Source organism: Callospermophilus lateralis, chromosome 6, assembly GCF_048772815.1.
Source record: "Callospermophilus lateralis isolate mCalLat2 chromosome 6, mCalLat2.hap1, whole genome shotgun sequence".
Lineage (NCBI taxonomy): Eukaryota > Metazoa > Chordata > Mammalia > Rodentia > Sciuridae > Callospermophilus > Callospermophilus lateralis.
The window spans coordinates 62,298,157-62,319,694 of NC_135310.1; the positions used below are offsets into that span (position 1 = coordinate 62,298,157).

Genomic DNA, 21,538 nt, shown 5'->3' on the forward strand with positions numbered 1-21,538 from the left:
AATCTAGACTTTTTTCTTAGCCTAATGTAGTAAAATTCTTTGATAAATTTTAAAGCAAATTACTTTGGTACTGTTGAAAGCTTCTCAAATCCAAAGAAAGGGGTGAAAGAAAAATCTGAGAAAAAGGGCCAAAGCAAAAATGCTTAGTGTTTAAGGGGTCGCAGAAGTAAATTGTACATTTACTCTAGGACATAGTAGGAGCAATATGTTAGGCCTCAGAAAAGAAAGAAAACTAAGTAAGAAGGAATTAGAAACAGCTATTGTATGATGACTGACAGTACAAAAAAAAACTCAAGGGAATAGTTCAGCTGCCATTTTTTTTTCCTAAATAAACAATTTTCTTCTTCAGCTATAAGAATTTCACTATTAGGATTATAAGTCCACTATGGCATGAACATAGAAGTTAATGGAAGCAGTCACATGCAATAGATGTTCCCCAAGGGACCACATCTCTGATAGCGAGGCCTGGAAGACTTGATGCCACTCACAGCTGCTTCATTGAAGCAACTGCTAAATGCAATAATCTGAGGATTCCTCTGTCTCCACAAAAAATTAGCTCTCAGATATCTCCAGATATGGTTCTAAATTTGGAAGACTTTCCCTGTTGCTACTGATAGTTGATTTGCCTTCTTGAAAATGACTGGGGCTGGAGGTAACAGAGATTGAACTCAGGGGCGCTCAACCACTAAGCCACATTCCCAGCCCTATTTTGTATTTTTATTTAGAGACAGGGTCTCACTGAATTGCTTAGTGCCTTCCTTTTGCGAAGACTGGCTTTGAATCCTAGATCCTCCTACCTCAGCTGCTGGGATTACTTGCATGTGCCACTGTGCCCAGCTTGAAAATGACTTTTGCTGGTCATTTTAAAGATATTTCAATTCGTAGCTGGGAGCACCATGGCATGTGCCTGTTATATCAGTGCACACTGTCTGTAAATAAAAATACAAAATAGGGCTAGGGAATGTGGCACAGTGGTTGAATGCCACTGAATTCAATACCCAGTACTGCCCTCCCCCCGAAAGAAATATTTTTATTCTTTTCTCACAGACATAAATTGTTCCTGTGTTTGCCCTAAATTCCAAGGGTGCCTCTGTCACAATCACCACCATTGTCCACAATGCTGTCATCATAATCACCATTGAGAAATTGGGGTGTCCTTTCTGAAACATATGCCTAAGATTCTAAAATGAGTCAGGTAGACCCTAAAACTGGTTGTTTTCAATATTCTCAATTATGATTATCTTATATTGTTATCTCTTTCCACTCTAAAAATAGGAAGTCCTAATTTGTTTTTTATTCTACTTATTTGCTAAAGTTAGGCTTGGTCTTAATTTCTACTGTTGAAAAAGAAGACTGATAGAAGAAGAAGAATTAAAAAAACATCTGTATAAGAACACATGAAGAAGGCTGAGGTGGGTGAGGTGGGTGAGGTGGGTGAGGTGCTTGAGACCTGGAGTTGGAGACAATTCTGGGCAAAAGAGCAAGACTCCATTGCACCTCTGAATAAAAGAAAACAGAACAAAAACAGAATAATTGAATAATATGAGTTAAAATATTTAAAGACTTCAGGAATGAATAAGTTATGTTAGTATATCCTGAGCAACTTCATAGGATTACTGAATTCTAACCCAAATGCATTAAATGTGAACTCTTTGTGAGAGGAATACAAACATGTAGGTAACTTCTCATTCATAAAATGGAAAGACTGACATGTTCATTGCAGCATTACTCACAATATCCAACATATAGAAGGAACCTAAGGACCCATTAATTGATGACTGGATAAAAATATATGCATGTATGAATACATTGGAATATTATTCAGCTTTTAAAACAAAGTAAATTGTGCTATTTACAATAACATAAATGAACATGAAGGACGTTATACTAAATTAAATAATCCAGACACAGAAAGATAAATAGTGCATGATCTCACTCATATATAATATCGAAAATAGTTGAACTCGTAGATACATAGAGAGGTATTTACCAAGGACCAAGAGATGGGGCCAAAGAGAAGGTATTGGTCAAATGATATAGAATTTCAGTTACTAGATTAATATCATCTGGAGACCCAACATACAGATTGGTAACTATGTTTAATAATCATGAATTTTGGAGTAAACATACTGCTGCAGTATATAGAGGATGCTTAAATGACCAAGAAAAAATCAAATGTAGAGAGATGTTAACATAGGAGACAACTGGTAATAGAAACCCACCCAGCTCTACCCCTCCCCCTCCAATCTGACTGCTTTCTGGACTGGCTGGGAGAGATGCATCTAGCTAGGAACTTGGAAGGGTGGGGGCAGGAGAGATTGTTTAGTGACTGAAACCAAGATCAGGAAACATGGGGTTCCACAGTGAGGGAAGAAACTAAGAATTGAGTCACCCACCACATGAGTGGAACCCAGGGGAGATCCCTGAGGTATGAACTTCCATCATGGACCAGCAAGTACTGGATGCTGGAAGTGTGCTGATTTAAAATCTTTAGACCAAGTGCCATTCAGCAAAGAGCCTGAGCCCACCTAAATCCAACCCCTGCCTCCAGGAATTCCACCTATGGAATTACCTCTGTCACTTCAGCAATTCAGAGGGTGGAAAAACATGCTTTAGAAGACCCCACCTAAAACTGTTGAGAAGAGAAACTGAGAATCTTTTGAACTTCAATGGAAAAAATTCTTTAACTTTTCACTAATATCTCTATATAAAAATTCTCTTTCTCTGTTTAATTGTGACCTTGATGGTACATGGATATTTATACATGCGTATTTTAATTTTGTTTTGTATTCTTTCATTTTTAAAGTTTTTTAAAAAATTTATATTTTTTTCTCCTACCTGTTTCCCTTGTCTCTTTTCTTCTGCTAACAATCTATATTGTTCTCTCTTTTACTCTTCATTTAATTTTTTATCTTTTCTTCTTTCCTTTTCCCTCATAATTATCATATCCTATTTATTTCTGTTCTCTCCCTGTTCACCATTTGAAATTATAAACCCTTTTGCAAACTTCTGTTTTTATTGTAGATGATAACTGATCATATCATTTTTGTTTATTGTGATAATTAACATTGTAGACATCATAGTAGGAACTCTTTGGTTTAATGCTATATATTGTTTTCATTGGTTATTGTTATTGTTTGTTTGCCCCTAAAGAGTGAGGTACTAGAAACCTTCAAGGACACTATAAGTCCACAGGGTAGAAACTCTGCTGCCTCATATCCACACTGTTAAATGAGTAGAGACACAAACAACATGAAGAAGTAAGGGAACAAATCATCCCAAACAAACCACTGTATAGATCCTCCAAACAAAAACTAAATGAAGAAGCTATAGAAGTGAAAAATATAATTGATAATTTAGAATTAACAGACATGTAGAATCTTTTATCCATCAATGATTGAATACATTTTCTTCTCAGCAGCACAAGAATTCTTATCTAATATAGACCATGTCATATAAGCTATCATATATGTTGGCATACAATTGTAATATTACCTTAACATATTGTTTTGCATCTATAGGATTATTTTCATAGTTCTATTTCCATTGATATTAATTTTTATGTTCTTGCTATTTTCTTAATTAGAGTTGCTTGATTTTTATCAAATTTTATCTATATTATTTCTTCTTTATTTCATACATTTCTACTTCCACTCATGTATTTTCCTTCCTACTACATAATTTGAAACTAATCTGTTTGTTATTCTAGTTTCTTTATGAAAACAAATACTTCAAGTTAAATATAAATATTCTTTTGAGTACTGTTTTATCCCATAGATCCTGATATTTTAAGCTCTTATTATCACTTAGTTCAAAGCACTTTTTATTTACTTTTCTTGTGCTTTCTTCCTTGACCTCTGAGATATTTATAAAATGTGCCATTTAATTTTTAAATAGTTGACATGTGTGAATGGGATTCTATATAACTTCAGGTAATTGATTTCTAACAAAATAAATCATTCAGGAAACACAGTCTTCATAATTTCGAATTTCAAATAAAAATGTTTTGAAACTGGTTTTTATATTGATTGTATTGGTTAAATACATGTCAAAACTGATCAAATTTCATAGTTCAAATATGTGCATTTTATTATATGTCATTTTACCTTCACAAAGGAAGAAAATCTTTTGCAAGCTATTCTTGTGGACGAGAATTAATATCCAGGATATATATAAAAGCTGAAAAAAATTAATAAAGCTATGGGGGGGAATCATGTATTATTTAATGAGTAGCTTTTAAGTTTTTTTTTTTTTTCAGTACTGCAGATTGAACCCAAGGGCCCTTACCACTGAGCCACATCCCCAGCCCTTTTTTGCATTTTTTATTTAAAGACAGCATCTCACTGAGTTGCTAAGTGCCTCACTAGGTTGCTGAGGATAGTTTTCAATTTGTGATTCTTCTGCCTCAGCTTCTCAGTCACTGGGAGCTTTTATGTATTCTTATCTCAAAAGCAATAATGTAAAGTAATGGATATGGGAGCTTGATAGTAATAATCATTTAGCATTGTTTGTGAATATAAAAAAGTCACATTGCACATGTTTATTATATGTAATATTTGTCAATTATGCTCAAGAAAGCTAGGTTGAGAAGAAATGGAAAGATTGAAAAAATTGAAGCCTACAAAGGAAATTATTCCTATGATAATTCTTCTAAATGTTTATTAATATTGTTCAATTAAAAAGGGCAAATGTTTATGCCAACTTTTTTATGTAACTTTTTTTTCTTTCCCTTGAAATTAAGATTATATTATGAAGCCTAAACAAATAAATTTAATAATTTACCTGTGGATTTTTTTTAAAGATTTGATTAAAATGTTATTAAATTTAATATTTTAAATCATTGCAGTTCTGATATTTTGTTAATACAATGAAGGTCAACAGTGAAAATCCAGTGCTTAGATGGTGAAGTTAAGTGATTTCTCTGCTGGGAAAAAACCATGTATGTTAATATACAAATATGCTTTTGAGACTTTGTAATGACTAGATTGGAATAGGTGTGAAAATTAGTAAAAGCCTCTTTGTAATACACCTTATCTCAAATAAACATCATTTCTGAAAATATCATAAAAACATTTTAAAATTCCTCTTTAATAACAAGTATTCAAAGTATATTTCTGATAAAAGCATCACTATCCATGTTCACTGAAAGTAAGACACTTTATTCAGCTGTATTAAAGTTTAAAGTCTTTAACACTGAACTAGAAGAAAAAATAATAAAATCAAAATACATCTCCAGATAAATACTAAGCATTATTCTTAGAAGATATTAAGAATTAACCTTGTACATTGGACTTTTGTATCTTTTTCTGTTTTTCTAAATTATTGTAGTCTGTATGAATTATATTCATTATTTGTGTATGAGAAAAGATTATTGCTTAAAATTACAAAGGTTAATATTCACAGAGCAGAAGAACAATTTAAAACGGAAGTTTCTGACCACAGTATTGGCATAAAAAACAGACGTGAAAACCAATTTCATAGAATAGAGGACACAGATGCAAATCCTCATAGGTACATACATCTCTTGCCTGACAAAGATTCCAGAAAAAATATTTTAGAGAAAAGACAGGCTTTTTCAAAAAAGATGCTGGGAAACTGTATATTCATATTTAGAAGAATAAAACTAGATCGCTATGTCTCCCCCTGCCAAAAGTCAATTCAAAGAGATTCAAAGACTTAGGAATTAGAACAGAAAATCACAACTTCTGGAAGAAAACATAGGCTCAACATTCCAATATGTAAGTGCAGGCTGCAACTTCCTTACTAAAACTCCTAAAACTCAAGAAATAAAACCAAGGATCAAAAAGTGAAATGGTATATTAAATTAAAAATATTCTGCACAGAAAACTAAATAAAAGTGTGAAAAGAAAAACTGCAGAAAGGAAGAAACTCTTTGCAAGCTACTCTTGTGGAAGAGAATTAATATCCAGGATATATTTAAAAACTCAAAAAAATATCAAAAAGAAAAATAACCTATTCAATAAATGGGTAAATGAAATAGATATTACTCAAAAGAAGAAATGCAAATGTCTAACAAACATATGAACAAAATGTTAAAATCCTTAGCAATCCAGAAAATGCAAATCAAAACTGCACTAAGGTTTCATTTCACCCCAGTCAGAATGGCAATCATCAAGTATACAAATAATAATAAATGATGATGAGGATGTAGCAAAGAAAGGAACACTTGTCGATTATTGGTAAGACTGCAATTAGTACATCACTATGAAAAGCAGTATGGAGATTTCTAAAAAAGAACACCAGATAACCCAGATATTCCACTTCTGAGTATTTAATCAAAAAGTGCTGAAATTATCTTTCCATGGTGATACATTGATACATACCAGTGTTTCTACTATCAGAGTTCACAATGTCTAAGTTATAGAACCATCCTGGGTGTCCATCAACAGATAAATAGATAAAGAAAATGTGGTATATACACAATGGAGTTCTATTCAGTCTCAAAGAAAAAGAAAATTATGTCATTTTTGCTGGTAAATTAATGGAATTGGAAAACATCATGATAAGTGAAATAAAGCCAGATGAAGAAAGTCAAGGGTTGAATATATTCTTTGTCATATGAAGAAGTTCAAGAGAAATAAGAACAAAAAGAAAGAATTTTATAAAAATAGAAGGGAAAACTGGGTAGATGAAGGGGAAGGAGAGGTGGGAAATGGGAGGAACATCAGAATGAACTGACCAAAGGATGCTATATTAATATATCAAATGAATTCTACTTTTGTAAATAATCACAATGCACCAATTAAAATTAATAAATCAACAGAAGGAGTAAAAGTAAAGTAGAGGAAAGGAATCTGGGAAAGGGCGGAAGAAAAGGAAAGATGAATACTGGATAATTAAATGGAGCAAATTGTTATATGCATTCATAAATATGCCACAATAAACCCCACTATTATACTGAACTGTAATACAGTAATAAACTCATAAAAGTGGGTGTTTCCTTCTATTAAAATATAATTTTGAATTTCTGAACTGTTGGTTGAAGCGAATCTATGCACTAAGAAAGTACTAATCAATAACCATAAAAAGGCATGTATCCCCCTTATAGTTTCATACAGAGTAATTTTATAGTATAGTAGTAGTATGGTATGTAGCACAGTATACTAAAGCACAGTAGAATGCTAGTGTAGTATAATATAGTACAGTACAGTCATAATGTGGCCAAATCAATAGAATGTAAAACAGCAAGTATGAATCCTAATATCAACTGTGAATAATGGGTGGTAATGCATCATGTTAAACTCATCAGCAATAAGAAAGTGCTCCATTTTCAGTAGATGCTAAATGTTTGTATTTCTGAACAATCTTGCTATAAAACTGAAACTATTCTAATATAATAATCTATTAAAATGAACTATAGATAATGTATAGAAAAAATGGTTTTCTGTTGTGTTTTATCTTTTCAGCACTATCAGAGGATAATTAAGAATATATTTATTAGTAATGTATAATCAAACTCTATTAATGAAACAAGAATGCAATTGAGTGTTAAGTCATGGCATTGAACAAAAATAAACTGTATTTCCAGTTCTACAACTATTTACACTGAGGTAAATGATTTTATTTGTTACATTAAGTTGAACAATTCAACCACTAAGCTCTGTATATTAAGAATAGCAACAAATAGACATTGAGAGTTTATATTGTTTAGTGTTAGATTAACTATAAAAAAGATATATGCATATGCCCCCAGTTTCCTATAAGAAAACAGAAGCCTAGAGACGTTAAATAAATTCCTGGTGAGTGGCAGATGTAGTCTAGGGGTTCATGCCATCACCTAGACTATGCAGTTAATCATTGTATTAAACTATTATATTGACTTGAAATGAGTTATATACACTATTAATGCTATTTTCTAATTCTTTGGTCTTTATTTAATTGTTTGTATAATAAATTAAAATGAAACATAAGCTCACAGAGTTCTGAATACAGTCAAGGGACCTACAAAGAGAGCTAATTTATTGTGTAGCTTCTAATTAGCTGTAATTACAATATTGAATAAATGAAACACCTACCTTTAGAGACAATCAAATCTTTTCACTGAACTCCACTGGTGCTATGGTTTATAAAATAGGCTAATAACAATTGGAAGCATTATTCTAATGCTGTCAGGAAATGTAAAAGTGTAATTTATTTTCAACCCTGAACTATTCTTCCTCTAAAATAGATTTAATATGGAAACTGGGTATAAGAAAAATGAATTATATAATGATCCATAATTTAACTCCAATTCAGATAGCATATCTTATTCTTAGAGAGCACATTTACTCATATACATGTGTGTATGCATGCACGCAGACACATTCAGTCATCTGAAAAGTTCTTCATAAAATTACTAAAGAATTTCCTAGAATATAGCTGATCAAAAAAAATTGCTCACCACTCTGGATTAGGTAATAAAATAAGTCTAGGCACTGCCACAGATACTGATATCACAATATAAAGAGATATTCAAGTTGCCATAGAATCAGATCTCTTTAAGGACAAGGCATTTACCATTTAATGTTTAATCTATTTTAAGCAGTATTTTAAAGGAATTAATTCAGTTTTCACATACCAACAACTACTAAATAACTCTAAAATTTATTTCTTCCCTTTTATCATCTATTTGAGATTGAAAGGAAGCATATAAAAACAGACATGATGTATGAACCCTGTTTGTTCCTTGTGAATATACATGATGAACTGCTAAGATCACTGAGCATTCCTAGGGTGCATGACTTTACAGCTTGCTTCTCCCAAAGGGAAAATCAATACTGTACTGTCTTTAAATAAGAGCCTGATCATCAAAGATGGCAGCAGCAAAAAAAATAGTAAGCCTCCTTTTGTTTCATCTTACAAGGAAAGAGAAAACTGGATTCAATCAACTCTTGATAATGGAGAATGAAATGTTGTTTCTGCTAGTTTGGGGTTTGCAAAGGAATAGGGAAACAAATGAACAAAAGAAAATTCAGTTGCCCCAAGAAGCTAATTATTCTAATATGCATCTCAACAAATAGCAGCTTCCTCCGGAAAAGAAAGCATGAAGCATGAAAAAAGCAGGAACATGAACTGCCACAGACATGAATCAGATACAGGTTTTGGTATATTATTCTTCCAGTCAATGAACTACCTGAAGAAAAACAAACAAACAACAACAACAAAAACAAAACAAAACAAAACAAAACACTGTGTCTTTTCTGGTGCTCTAAAAGTTGGAACACTTTCTCAAAAAAAGAAAAAAAAATCAGCATAACTGAGAGATCTTTCACAGTCACAATGCCAATAAATATAATTTTCTCAAAGCTTTATCAAATCAGAGAGTGGCTTCTTTGCATGTTTATTTTAAAAATGCTAAATGATGCTTTTAATTCAACAGTATATATAGAGGAAACATTTTTTATTTTAGATATTTTTATCTAAGAAATAAACATTAAAATTTGGTAAATGCCAAAATTTGGATAATATATCCTCAGCTTATTCTTTTCATTCAAAATATGTCCTTGACTTTTCTTTCAAAAATGTTGCCTTACCAGTGTCTACAAACACATACAGTGACAACTATTATCCATTATCCAGCTCTTGACATGCCCGCTCAACATCACAATATTAACTGACTTTCTAGTTTTCTCACTCCCTGTGGGGCCCTCTCTTCCAAGATTGATGAGGTGTGACATGGTGTTTGAGCTGCCTTTTTGACCTGACAAACAGGAATGGTCCTTATACAGATTGGAGGAGGGAGGACAAGCTAGGGAGAGAACAATGGTGTATCCCCATGTATCCGGAATGTCAGCAGCCTGGTGCCCTGGCTTTCCAAGGCAATTAAAACATTGTTTCTCAGATTTTACACCTCAGTCAAACACAACTTTTTTCTTCGATCAAAGTGCCCCAAAGTTGCATTAATACACACTGAAAATGTAACAATTAGAAAGGGATTAAACTTCTGTCCCTCCGATATTTTAGAGAAGGTACTTTTAAAGATAAAAGTTGCAGCTTCTTCCAAGTTTAAATACACTAAAACTCTAATCACTTCTTATAATTCCCCAAATGGTGTTATCACTTTCTTTTTAACTATTGAATTCACTCTGGCAGAGCTAGGGCAATAAAACCCATCATATTCTAATTTTCAGACAGCTTGATAGAACCAATGTTCTCACTATAGATAAAGTGTAATGAAGCACTTTCTTTCCCATAGGAAAGTCTTTGACTCATATGCTTTGATGCCAACTAGCCTTCACATCTGCTGTTTCACCATTGATGGCTGTAACTTGGCATGCTAAACTAGTGTCTGATGAAGCAGCTTTACTCAAAGGCACCATTTTATTTCTTGCAATGGGAACATAGTAAAATGGTGTTGGTTTCCTGTAGGACTTATGCAAATCCCTGTAATAAACATAGGATCAAGCCTCACATACAATAAATTGTGTGTTAGATGAGAAAATGGGGAGGGAGACAAACTTCTTGGGTAAAAATAACTCCCTTTTATGCAAATAAAACAAATGTATAATAAAGAATTAGTTTAAATGTTCATTTCAAAAGGAACTAGTTTATATCAAAACCCATATTAGACACAAATAAAATTATAACAATTTTAAAATATCAGTTTTACTTTTAAGCAAAATATTATAATTTAATGCTAACAGTAATGCATCAACCCACAACCAATTTCTCAATACCATTTATAAAGGAAAAATTACTTGGGAGACTTAGAAAAATTACATGGCTAAAAAAAATCTTCACTGGGTAATTATGTGAGATTTTTATCTCATGGAAAATGAAAAGCATTATCAAGTATAGATGAAAATTACTGTAACAGTATTAATCTATTCTGAACTGATCCCATATATTTGTCTTAAATCAAACAAAGTTTTTAAGTTTTGTTTCATTCATTTAAATATGTGGGAAAATAAATATACAAATATCTGTAGATTTCAATATGTAAAAAAATTAAAAATAAAATTTCTATGAATTTTAAATATCCATAGTTATTTTTCAATTTATGATAAGCAAGTTGGCAAGAGAAGCTTTTGGCTTGGAAACCTAACTATATCAGAATTTCCAACACCCAAGTTAAAGAAGAATTTCATGTTTGAGGCACATTTTATTCAGATCTGCCAAGAGATACTGAGAAATTATCAAAGAACACAAAGTAAGATATAAATTAGAATTGTGTGGTAATTTACCTTCATCAGTTAAAACCGGTGATATGTTCTTTTACAACAGAGAGAGAAGTGCAAGTAGTTCACTAAATTACAATGTAGTACAATAAGAAAACTAGGTGAGCCCCAACCCCAAAGCTCTTGCTCAGAATCCAATTTATTATAAATCCACAGAAAAGGCTAATTAATATCAGTTCTTTTGTCTCAATTAAGTATTAACTTTAATCTCAGTTAACCTTTCTAATTTAAAATAAGAAACATGTCTTAATCTTACCCTCTACTCTGTAAACACCAATCACAGGTGCAACCCTTCTGACTCTTCTCTGCTCCCTAAAGGACTCTCCCCTAATTTCCTCCCACCCACTTTATGATAGAATTATATATAATGAAGGTGTACAAAGGAAAAAAGAGCATTGACTCTCTAGGTTCTTTGGAACATATATTTTTAAAAATATACTTTCACCCAGTGATTCAAATAAATGTCAGTATTTATCCCACCACACAACATTGAAGAATAAAGATCTAACTTGTTTTGTGACCCTATAATATGACAATTCTGCTTATCTTTTGGAGGGCTCCAGGAAAAGATTCAGAAATGAGCATGTAGTTAGATTATTTATTTTCAGCAAATCTACATTGAAAAAAGATATAAACAAAATTCTGGTAAATAACTTGTAAAATTTAAAAATTCAGTCAGAAGATTTACCATTGTTTCATGCCTTACACTAATTATCATGGGGTCTGGGTTTCAAAAAGCAAAAAGAGTCACCCTAATATGAAAGAAATAAAAGTAGATACAATCATTTATTAACTATTGGTGTCAATAAATGAAGGGATCATTTCAATTTCGTCTTAACTCTGCCTGCACAATAGTATCACCAAAGCAAGTTTGCTGTTTGTTGTCTTGTTTTGTTGTTTTTTTACAAACTCAGAGGCTTAGGCTTAGGATTTTCTGAAAACTTCGTAAGTGACTCTAATGGTCTCATATATACCCAGACTGATAATTGTTGACATAAATAAATCAATATTTTGTAATTTATCTAATGAACTAATTAATTTCCCCAAAGGTATTCTTATGATTGGCGAAGAAAAATTGTATATATTTAAATCATACAACATGCTGCATCTTGTTAATGACTTCCTCAAACTAATTAACATGTCCATTACCTGACATAAATATTTTATTTTTGCCTACATCTATGTTGAGAACACTTAAGATCTATTCTTATAGTAACATCCAGATACACTATACATTATTATTCACTATATTTGCTGTGCTATACATTATAGCTCTAGTAATTATTCATGAAAGGATCTTTTCCTTTCTTTTTTTAGTACTGGAGATTGAGCCCAGGGACACTTTGTCCTTGAGCTACACCCCTAACTCTTTTTATGGTTTATGTTGAGATAGAGACTAAGTTGCTTAGGGCCTCAAGAGGTTGCTGAACCTGGCCTTAAATTTGCCATCCTCCTGTCTCAGCTTCCCAAGTTGCTGGGATCTAAAGGCATGCGCCATCTCACCTGGCTCATAAATGAATATCTTAAAGACATTTAAAACATACCCTAATGTCATAATATTAACTTTTTCCTTCAGAATAAAGGAATTCAATGTGAAAAAAATCAATACTTCTTATTTATCACAGTGATATAATTGCCTGCCATGGAAAGGACTGTATTTCCATGAGACATACATGCTATCCAGTCTTACTGGTTGTAGCCCAGCAACATTTTCTAGAATTTAGTGTAAAGACATTGTCCCCATAAGTTAAAGAAGTTACTTAACTGATAAAACAGTACCTTTAACATCACTAGGCAATGGTCTAGTTTATAATACATACCTATGGAGGTAAGATCTAATAATATGTCAAAGACTTTATATATGAGTTTTTGATGTGAATATACCTACCACCTTGTTGATATTTCATTTTAAATTAGTTTCCATGGAACAGAGACAATATCACTAGTACTGAAATTAGAAAACTCTTTTTTTCCAAAAATACTGGGAAGAAAACAGAATGTCATTAACTAAACTTAAACAGACTTCAAATAAGTAAAAATGACCTGAAACAAAACTATGTGGCAAATTAATAATAAGCAGAACTAGTCTTTTGTGAGCACGTACTGAGAAATCATCCCTAGACTTAATGAAATACCACAAAAATTGTAGTTAGTATATTGCATAATGGTAGGAGGTGATTAGGGCTTGTAGAGTACTAGCAAATATGTGAACACTGCAAAATATGTAAGCCAATTTCTATCCATGTGCTAGCAAGTAATTACTGAATCTTTTACAGTAAATATACAATATCCTATTCATGTATTAACACCACTGCTCTTTTGGTATTAAAAATAACATACAATTTATGATTTTTAAACAATAAAGAATTATGAACAAGGTGTATGGTATGTGTTTATAAATCTAGTTGTTAAGCACATGTTTTTATATTCTATCGCTTAATTTAAAAATGACATGTTTTTCTAGTACCTAAGAAAGTCAGATCACTAAAGCTTTCAAAACAGTCATTGCAGGCATGACACACTAGCTATTCAGACTTTAAAACTTATCACCCCAGTTCAATTTAATTTCAGGAGATCATTGAATTGATAAGATCAGAATAAGTGGCAAACTATAAAGAACTTGTTGTAGCTCTATCTGCATCAATGGCTTAATGTAAATGTTTAGAAACTTAATATGATCAAATAGTTGAGGTCATGTGGGTGCACCAAAATGACTAATGTACTTAGCTCTTCTGAGTAATGATGGCTGTGCCTTGATCTCTTTGGTTATTACTTTTATTGTGATACTATGAGCCCCTGGCTACTGCTTTCATAATTAATAAGTCACTTAACCTCTCTATGGCCCAGTTTCCTCATCTGTTAAATGAGTATAATGATAATTGCTTCCTACCTTTCTTAAGTGCTGTTATGAAGATTAATGAGCTGATACTTAGAATGTACTTTGATCTCCTAAAGAGGAAGATGTGTGTGTGTGTGTGTGTATTGTGTGTGTGTATTGTGTGTGTGTGTGTGTGTGTGTGTGTGTGTGTAAGAGATAGAGAGAGAGAGAGAGAGGAGAGAGAGAGAGACACTTTTGTTGTTAGATAACAACAAAGATAAAGATAAAACTATTTGCCTCAGACAGAAATATTAATCCACCCTTTTGCATTTATATCTCTATTGCTTAGACTTTCAAATAAATTGCCTTTCAACAGAGGGTTAAAATGGGAATGTCATAGAAGGCTACATATTTTGGAAAAGAGAGAGAGAGAGAGAGAGAGAGAGAGAGAGAGAGAAACCATTTTACCCATCTATGGAGAACAACACTTTGTAAGCAGTCACACCTATGCCATACATTCTATCTGAAGCCCTCTGTCACAGGTTTTCCATCAATGAAATTGATTATGGCAACATTTGTTTTGCTCATACATAACTGTACAGAATTTGGTAAAAGGATAAAGTACATTCATAAAGAAAATATAAGTATGTAGCATTGATTTATGCCACATAGAACAAATGAAAAGGAAATAATTAGAGGACAGAAAAATGGAAGTCCATGAATACAGAGGAGGATGGTATTTTAAAAGTATATTTTATGGTTATCTGAGATAGAAAATGACTAAAATTAGATAGAAATGACTAAAATCCTTTAGTCAGACATAGCCAAAGAAAATTACAAAATGTTTAATGTATCAGTTGTTTAGCTTTAACTACATATGATAAGGTTGTACAAGAAAGAGAGAAAATGTTAACAACAACAATAACAACAACAACTACAAATAGATGGAGGAAAATGAAATAAAAATGAACTAACCAGTTTGCAGGCAAAACTTAGAGGTAATAGAGAAGTGTTAAAATTTGTATGGTTGGATAATAAAAGTGTTTATTTAATTTAATTTATTTTATTTTATTTTTTATAGTGGGGATTGAACCCAGGGGCAATTAACCAATGAGCCACATCCCCAGCTCTTTTTGTTTTTAAGATAGGGTTTCACTAAGTTGCTTAGTGCCTTGATAAGTTGCGGAGGATGGCTTTGAACTTGGGATCCTCCTGCCTCAGCCTCTTGAGTGTTGGGATTACAGATGTGTGCTACCACACCTGGCAAATATTTTTAATCTTTAGTGTATCAAGCCAGTGAAATTAGTGAAATTTCTTAATATTGTCTCAACGTAGTTTCTGAACTTAGTTAAGAATCAAATATGTTGCCTTAAGGTAATGGCTTGTAGACATTCCCCTTTTTTTTTTTTTTTTTTGGTACCAGGGATTGAATTCAGGGGCAAACAACCTCTGAGCCACATACCCAGCCCCCCCCCACCTTTTTTTCTTTTTTTATCTTTTCTTTTTTGATTTTATTTAGAGACAGAGTCTCACTGAGTGGCTTAGTACCTTGCTTTTGCTGAGGCTGTCTTTGAACTTGTGATCCTCCTGCCTCAGCCTCCCAAGCCTGCACCACCATACCTGGCTGACTTTCTCCTGTTGATAAAGAATTTATACTCCAAAGCAGCAATGATTAAATATAAAGAGAAGCATACAGTATCTTTAAAAGAATTGAAGATATGGCTTTTTGATCATAAGCACACTCAATCGGATGCATTTAAAATCCATAAAGCTTCCAAAGAAACTGCTGCAAAAAGGACTTTGACTCCAGTGTAAAAGAAACTGAGCCTACTCAAAATGTAGAAAATATTCTAGGCTCCCAATATCCACCTTACCTGTAAGCTAACTAAAGGTTTCCATTTCACATCATTAAGGGGTTTTGGCTGATCATTTAGCAATATTATTGAGACAAATGATAACCAACACAAGCCCATGACATATGCAAATTCAGTGCTAAGGGCTATAGATACAAGAATGAATGATACAGATTCATTCAATCCCTGTCCTCTTGCTGTGCAGTGAAGTATGGGAACATGGCGGCAGGGATGGGGGTGGGGAATATGAAAATATATCTTGGATTGATAATTTAATGATAATTTAGAATAAAAAGAGAATACTTAGGGGAAACAAATGAACATTTTTCCCAGGCTGGGTAGATTTTGGTCTAAAAAGTGTTAGGAAATTTTTCTGGGAGTATAGGAAGGATACATAAATATCTCAAGAATAAAGACAACCTAACTAATTAGATTGAAAGGGATGGGTGGTGATGAAAAAATGAGCATAATGTCAGAGAAGGAGGTGTGAGAGTTCAGGATACAGCAAAACACAAAAGACAAACCAGTTTGGCTCGAACTTCAAGTATAAGGGAAAATGAATAGAGAGTAAGAAGCCAGACCTGTGCTTTGTAATCCTGCTAAGGAGCTAAGCTCTCAAGTTGAAGCAAATGGAAGGGAGTCCTTATAAAGAGCTTTAAATCACTCCAGTAACCTTGGAGAGATGAGATAGTGGTTTGAACTAGGAGAAATAGATAGATTTCTCCTAGAAAGGCCCTGGGTTCAATCTTCAGCACTGTAAAAATAATAGAACAATAAAATGAAATGTAGACTCTGTCTTTTTAGAAGACCTAAAGTATTTACATTAGGAATTTGATGCCACTTACATTTCCTTTAAATATATGCCAGGATTTTATTTACCATATTCTTTTAAAAAAATGCCTCCTTTACCACCATTCTTCTTAGATGGACAGACTATGTTAGAATGTGTAGCAAAATCAAAATTTTCAGATAGAACAACTCTGGACAGAATTTGTGAACATTTAAATCCATTGGGGTCATGGGATGCATAGAAAAAACGTTATTCAGCTTCATTTTGTAAAACATTTGACTTCCTTCAAATTATAGGGATTTTTCTGAGAGTCCATAATACCTAGAGGCTATTGTTGAGTTATTTTTGATCTTCTGGTTTCTATTGATTCACTCTCCTAATTTTCATACTTCAGGGAGAAAAGAATACACTTGTTTGGTAGCATTTTGTTTAGGCCTGGAGTAAGATTTTAACTCTAGTACATAAAATTCTTAGATTTCCAAAATGGAGGTTTTGATTCCTCTTTTAATGCTTTTTAATGAAACTCCTGATCTCTCATCTATTTTTTTTTTTAATCTAAATATGACCAAGAACACACTAGTGATGCCATCCACTTCATTTAGTTTCCTTGGATAAAACTGGAGAAGCAGTTTGATTTTGAATTATTACTTTTTTTAGTTATGGCTTTATATTTATCCCTGGAGAGAATGTGTGGATAGCATAATGGATATAGAAGAGAGGAAGAAAGACCTCTTCTCAAAGACAATATACATATGAGTTAGTGAACAAAATCAAGCCTGTTTTTGGAAATAGAATTATTTGCTGTGGTAGAGCAACATTGTAATTCTGCCTGTGCCTTTGTAATACTGAGCGCTCACCTGCTGTATGGCCAGATATCTTGAGCCAATCTTACTTGTACTGAAAGAACTATTAGTTTTAAAATAATTTTTGGTAACTGAGCCTTCCATAACAATTAGTTAAGGGTCTTATTAAATTAATAGAAACATAATGGAAATTCCTTTATAAGTCAATGCCTGAAGGTGCTTCCTAGAGTGTTTGTATGTATGGCTGTTAATTAAAAAATGAAAGGGTGGTATAAAATATAAATACATAGTACAGAATAGTTTCTAGTTCACTGTAGGATTTCAAAGTAAGGATACATTTATTTGAATTCTAGAGTGCTAGAATTTTTTTATACCATAGTTAGTATAGTTATATAGTTTAACGAGCCAAAACATGAAGTTGGAAAGAGAATCTTTAGGACCACACTAAAATACTAAAGAAAAATCAACATACAATGTTCTCTAAGACTCAGGGCTTTTTTTTTTTTTTTCTTTCTGATTTTAACAGTAAGAATTCAGCATGTGATAGTTAGCAACATAAGGTAATTGTCAACTTAGCAATTATCACTGTATGGTTTTTATTGTAACTAGTGTATAATCCAGAAGGCTTCAATTCTGAAGAAAGTCTGTGCTGTTGGAAACAGAAAGTTGCTTCATGTCAATTTTCTCCAGGTGCTAGAGGCACCCTTGTGTGCAGGAGATGAAAGAGTAAGAAGAAAAGCCGGTAGCAAGGAAAAGTGAAGGTAGGAAAAAAATGACACGGCAGAGAGCAGCTGAACTAAAAAGAAGAAAAAAGAACAAAAGATTGAAAAGACAAACAAGGAGGAAAATAACCTTAAAAAAGAAAAATGACATAAGGAGAAAAAAGAGAATTATTTTTTGGAACTATTTTTTTCCAAGGGAGCTTTGCTAATAATACATTAGGGCTTTGAAATAAGATATTTGAGTCTTCTTAAAACAAAAATGAAATTAAGGCCATGAAATATTTGTGAAATTGATATAAACATTTCTGGTGTCAAATCACTGATAGGTACTTTATTTGTGTTATTTTTCAAACTCAGCTTCAAAGGCACTTGGATACTCTAATAATTTCAATGCAACATGTATTCACTCCCTGAAAAATTTTTGACACTAACATTGAGTTTTAAGAATTTCATCAACTAGTTTCTTAAAATAAAAATAAAAATCTCAAAATCAGTATTAGTAGAAAGGAAATCTCTAATAATTGTATATATTTAATTTGAAAAAAATTGATCAATTACATTATTAATGTCAAGTAATACCACTCTGAGAAAATTGTTTTACTCATATTTTGGTTATTCAACGCATTTCATTAAGAATTAATGAATGGGTAATTAAATATGAAGTATGCATTCAATCTTTAACCTACCCATAAGAGAAATTCACTCAGAAAAATAATTAAGAGTTTAAGGAGCTAACTAAGAGAATCTATCACATTCTTTGGAAATTTGGTGTCCTTCAGAACTTTGTAAAGAAAGTTGAAAGTTCTGCATGAATTTTTACCAAGAAAATTGCATAATGTTGTAAAATTGCTGTTTTAAATCACATAAAATCCTGTTTTCTGATTGTTGACCTATTCTTCTGTTATCAACTTGACTGTAATCTCCTTGAAAGTGATAATGAGGTCATAATTTTTGTAGAATACCTAACCAGTAGTGCAGTTTCTGGCACTCAATAGGCACTTGGTGCATGCTTGATGAGGAATTTATTTTATAGCTTGAACCAATTATTTAAGAAAAAATCTACTACTTCTACTGTGCAATAGAACTACCTATTGCATTTATAGGAACACTGAAAGGAAATTTAAGTGTTTAAAAATTTTGCCCAGTCTCTAAAAGCCTGAAAAATACTTTATAAAATATTAAAGGAATTATAAATTGATACTCCTTAAAGTAAAATCTCCCTATCTGATCTACTTTGGATTGGTAAGAAAACAGAAGTAGAAAGAGAGGAGTAATAAAGAGAATTAGGTGCTCTATATGCCAGGAACTGCACAAAAATTATAATTCCCATGTAAGTGTTACAGAGGGCTGCTCTTTTGGAAACCACAGTGAATTCAAGAGGGTATCCTATTTCCAGACCATATCTTGCAGAATACTAGATGAATAACTGTACAGACAATAAGAACTGATTTTTCTTTTAGTTCTCATCCCCTGCCTCATTTTGACAGAAATAAATGTATACATGGGAAACAATCTTACATGTAAGTGTTCTTTTCTGATTAACCAAGCCTTGTAGAATCCAAATCTATAACTATTTAATTTTCAACAAACATATTATTTTTTTCATTAAAAGATAAAACCTTGTTGAGAAAAAAAGATGTTTCCTTTGGGCAGATACTCTTTGAAATAAGAGCAGAATACTTACTTGTAATGCAAAAGTAATATTCGCATATCAAAATGATTCACTTTTGTGGACACAGGTGAAGTTTACAACTTTCTACCCCTTGAGTTATATGCTATCAATTATCCTGCATAAATAATAATATTTAACATATAAATTTTAGATAGCCAGTGGGACTTACCTTGAAAAAAGTCATGGTTGCACCATCCTCTACTGCTCCATACTCTATCTTGGTTTGTTTAGCTAAATCATCAGCAGAGTCAATAGGAGATTCCATGCGTTCCACTGTCAGAAAGGCGGCTAAATTAGCAGTATACGAAGAAATGATGATAAGTGTGAAAAACCACCAAATGCCTCCCACTATCCTGGTGGAGAGCGCTTTGGGCATGAGCTCAGAACCTAACAGAGATTGGGGGAAAGGTGAAACGAATACAGAGAATTTGATCAGCAATCAAATACTTTTGGTCACAGTGGCAGAATGGAATCACCGTGTAATAAAAGCTTATGTCACAGATTTACATATTGCTTTAGTAAGCAAGCAACAACCATTGGGAGAGCAGAAACTAATTTCAGAAAATAGAGAATTCTCTAGGATGTTCATGTTTACGTATAGTGACAGGAGACTCTAGCTCTACCTGAGAAGGTGTAGTTAAAATATTAACGAGTTAAATTCTTTGTAAATTAGCATTAAAAGAGACAGGGAAAAACTTTCCAGTTTATAAGCCACATGTGTAGATTTTCATATTGTTACTATTTTTGTGGATTTCAGAGGAAATGACTTAACATATGCTCACATCCATTTTTTTACAACCTTCTTGTAGTTTCATTTTGCAAGTGCAAGTAGCACAAATATTTTGTCTATTTCATCACTTTAAAAAGTAATGGTGTATAATAGTAAAATAATTTTAATTACCCACATTCTTTAGAGATGATGTGGGGCTTTAGCCCAGTATTTATTTTAATATGAGGTAGCAAATAATTTTCTACCTCATATTATAATTGAATAAGCAAATATCTCCCATCACTATGGTTAGCCTTGATGAAGTAAGTTAGGGTAAGAATAAGTACTCAAGTTGTTACAAATTTATTTTTATACATATATATCACATTTCATATATATATCAAAATATATGGCTGGAGTTGTCTGCCCATGGTATAAATAAAAAAAATAGGATCTAGGAATTAGATTTTACCTTTGATTATTATTAATTTTAATTCATTTAGGTTATAAAATAACACCCTAGCAACTTTAAAATTTGGTCTTCTATGAATTGAATTTTATAATAATTTTACCATATTATTTACATTTTTAATGTTGAAGATATATCAGAATGTGGGATTTTTTATTAAAATGTAAATTAAATTTGTGGATGTATGTATAAAATATATTACCATTCACTTTTAATCATTTTGAATCTATAATCAAAAAGTACATAACTTTTAATAGGGTTTGAGTAAAATGGAATGAAGCAAAGATGGACTCCTTTTGCTGATTTATTTTACAGTCAGATCTTTAATATGATTACTGATGCAGTAAGGTAACACATCTTTAGATGGAAAGAAAAAAATAAAATTATTCATGTTAACATTGAAAAATAAGTGGTATCATGATTGTACTATATCAAAACAGCCCATCTTGCACTGCAGTTCATCTTACCCTTGCAATTTAAAACAAACAAACAAAATTTTAAAAGCAGACAGACTTGGACATGACA

At 32.3% G+C, this 21,538-nt stretch overlaps 1 protein-coding gene across 2 annotated transcripts in view; it reads right to left on the reverse strand.

Annotated features, from left to right (window-relative positions):
- The window catches only part of Grik2 (glutamate ionotropic receptor kainate type subunit 2), a 645,182-nt gene that overhangs the window by 125,493 nt on the left and 498,151 nt on the right, over positions 1-21,538 (reverse strand). For both annotated transcript variants that reach the window (XM_076859896.2, XM_076859897.2), the window contains exon 13: positions 20,005-20,222. In XM_076859896.2, coding sequence (XP_076716011.2) covers positions 20,005-20,222 — 218 coding nt within the window. The remainder of the gene's footprint in view (positions 1-20,004; positions 20,223-21,538) is intronic.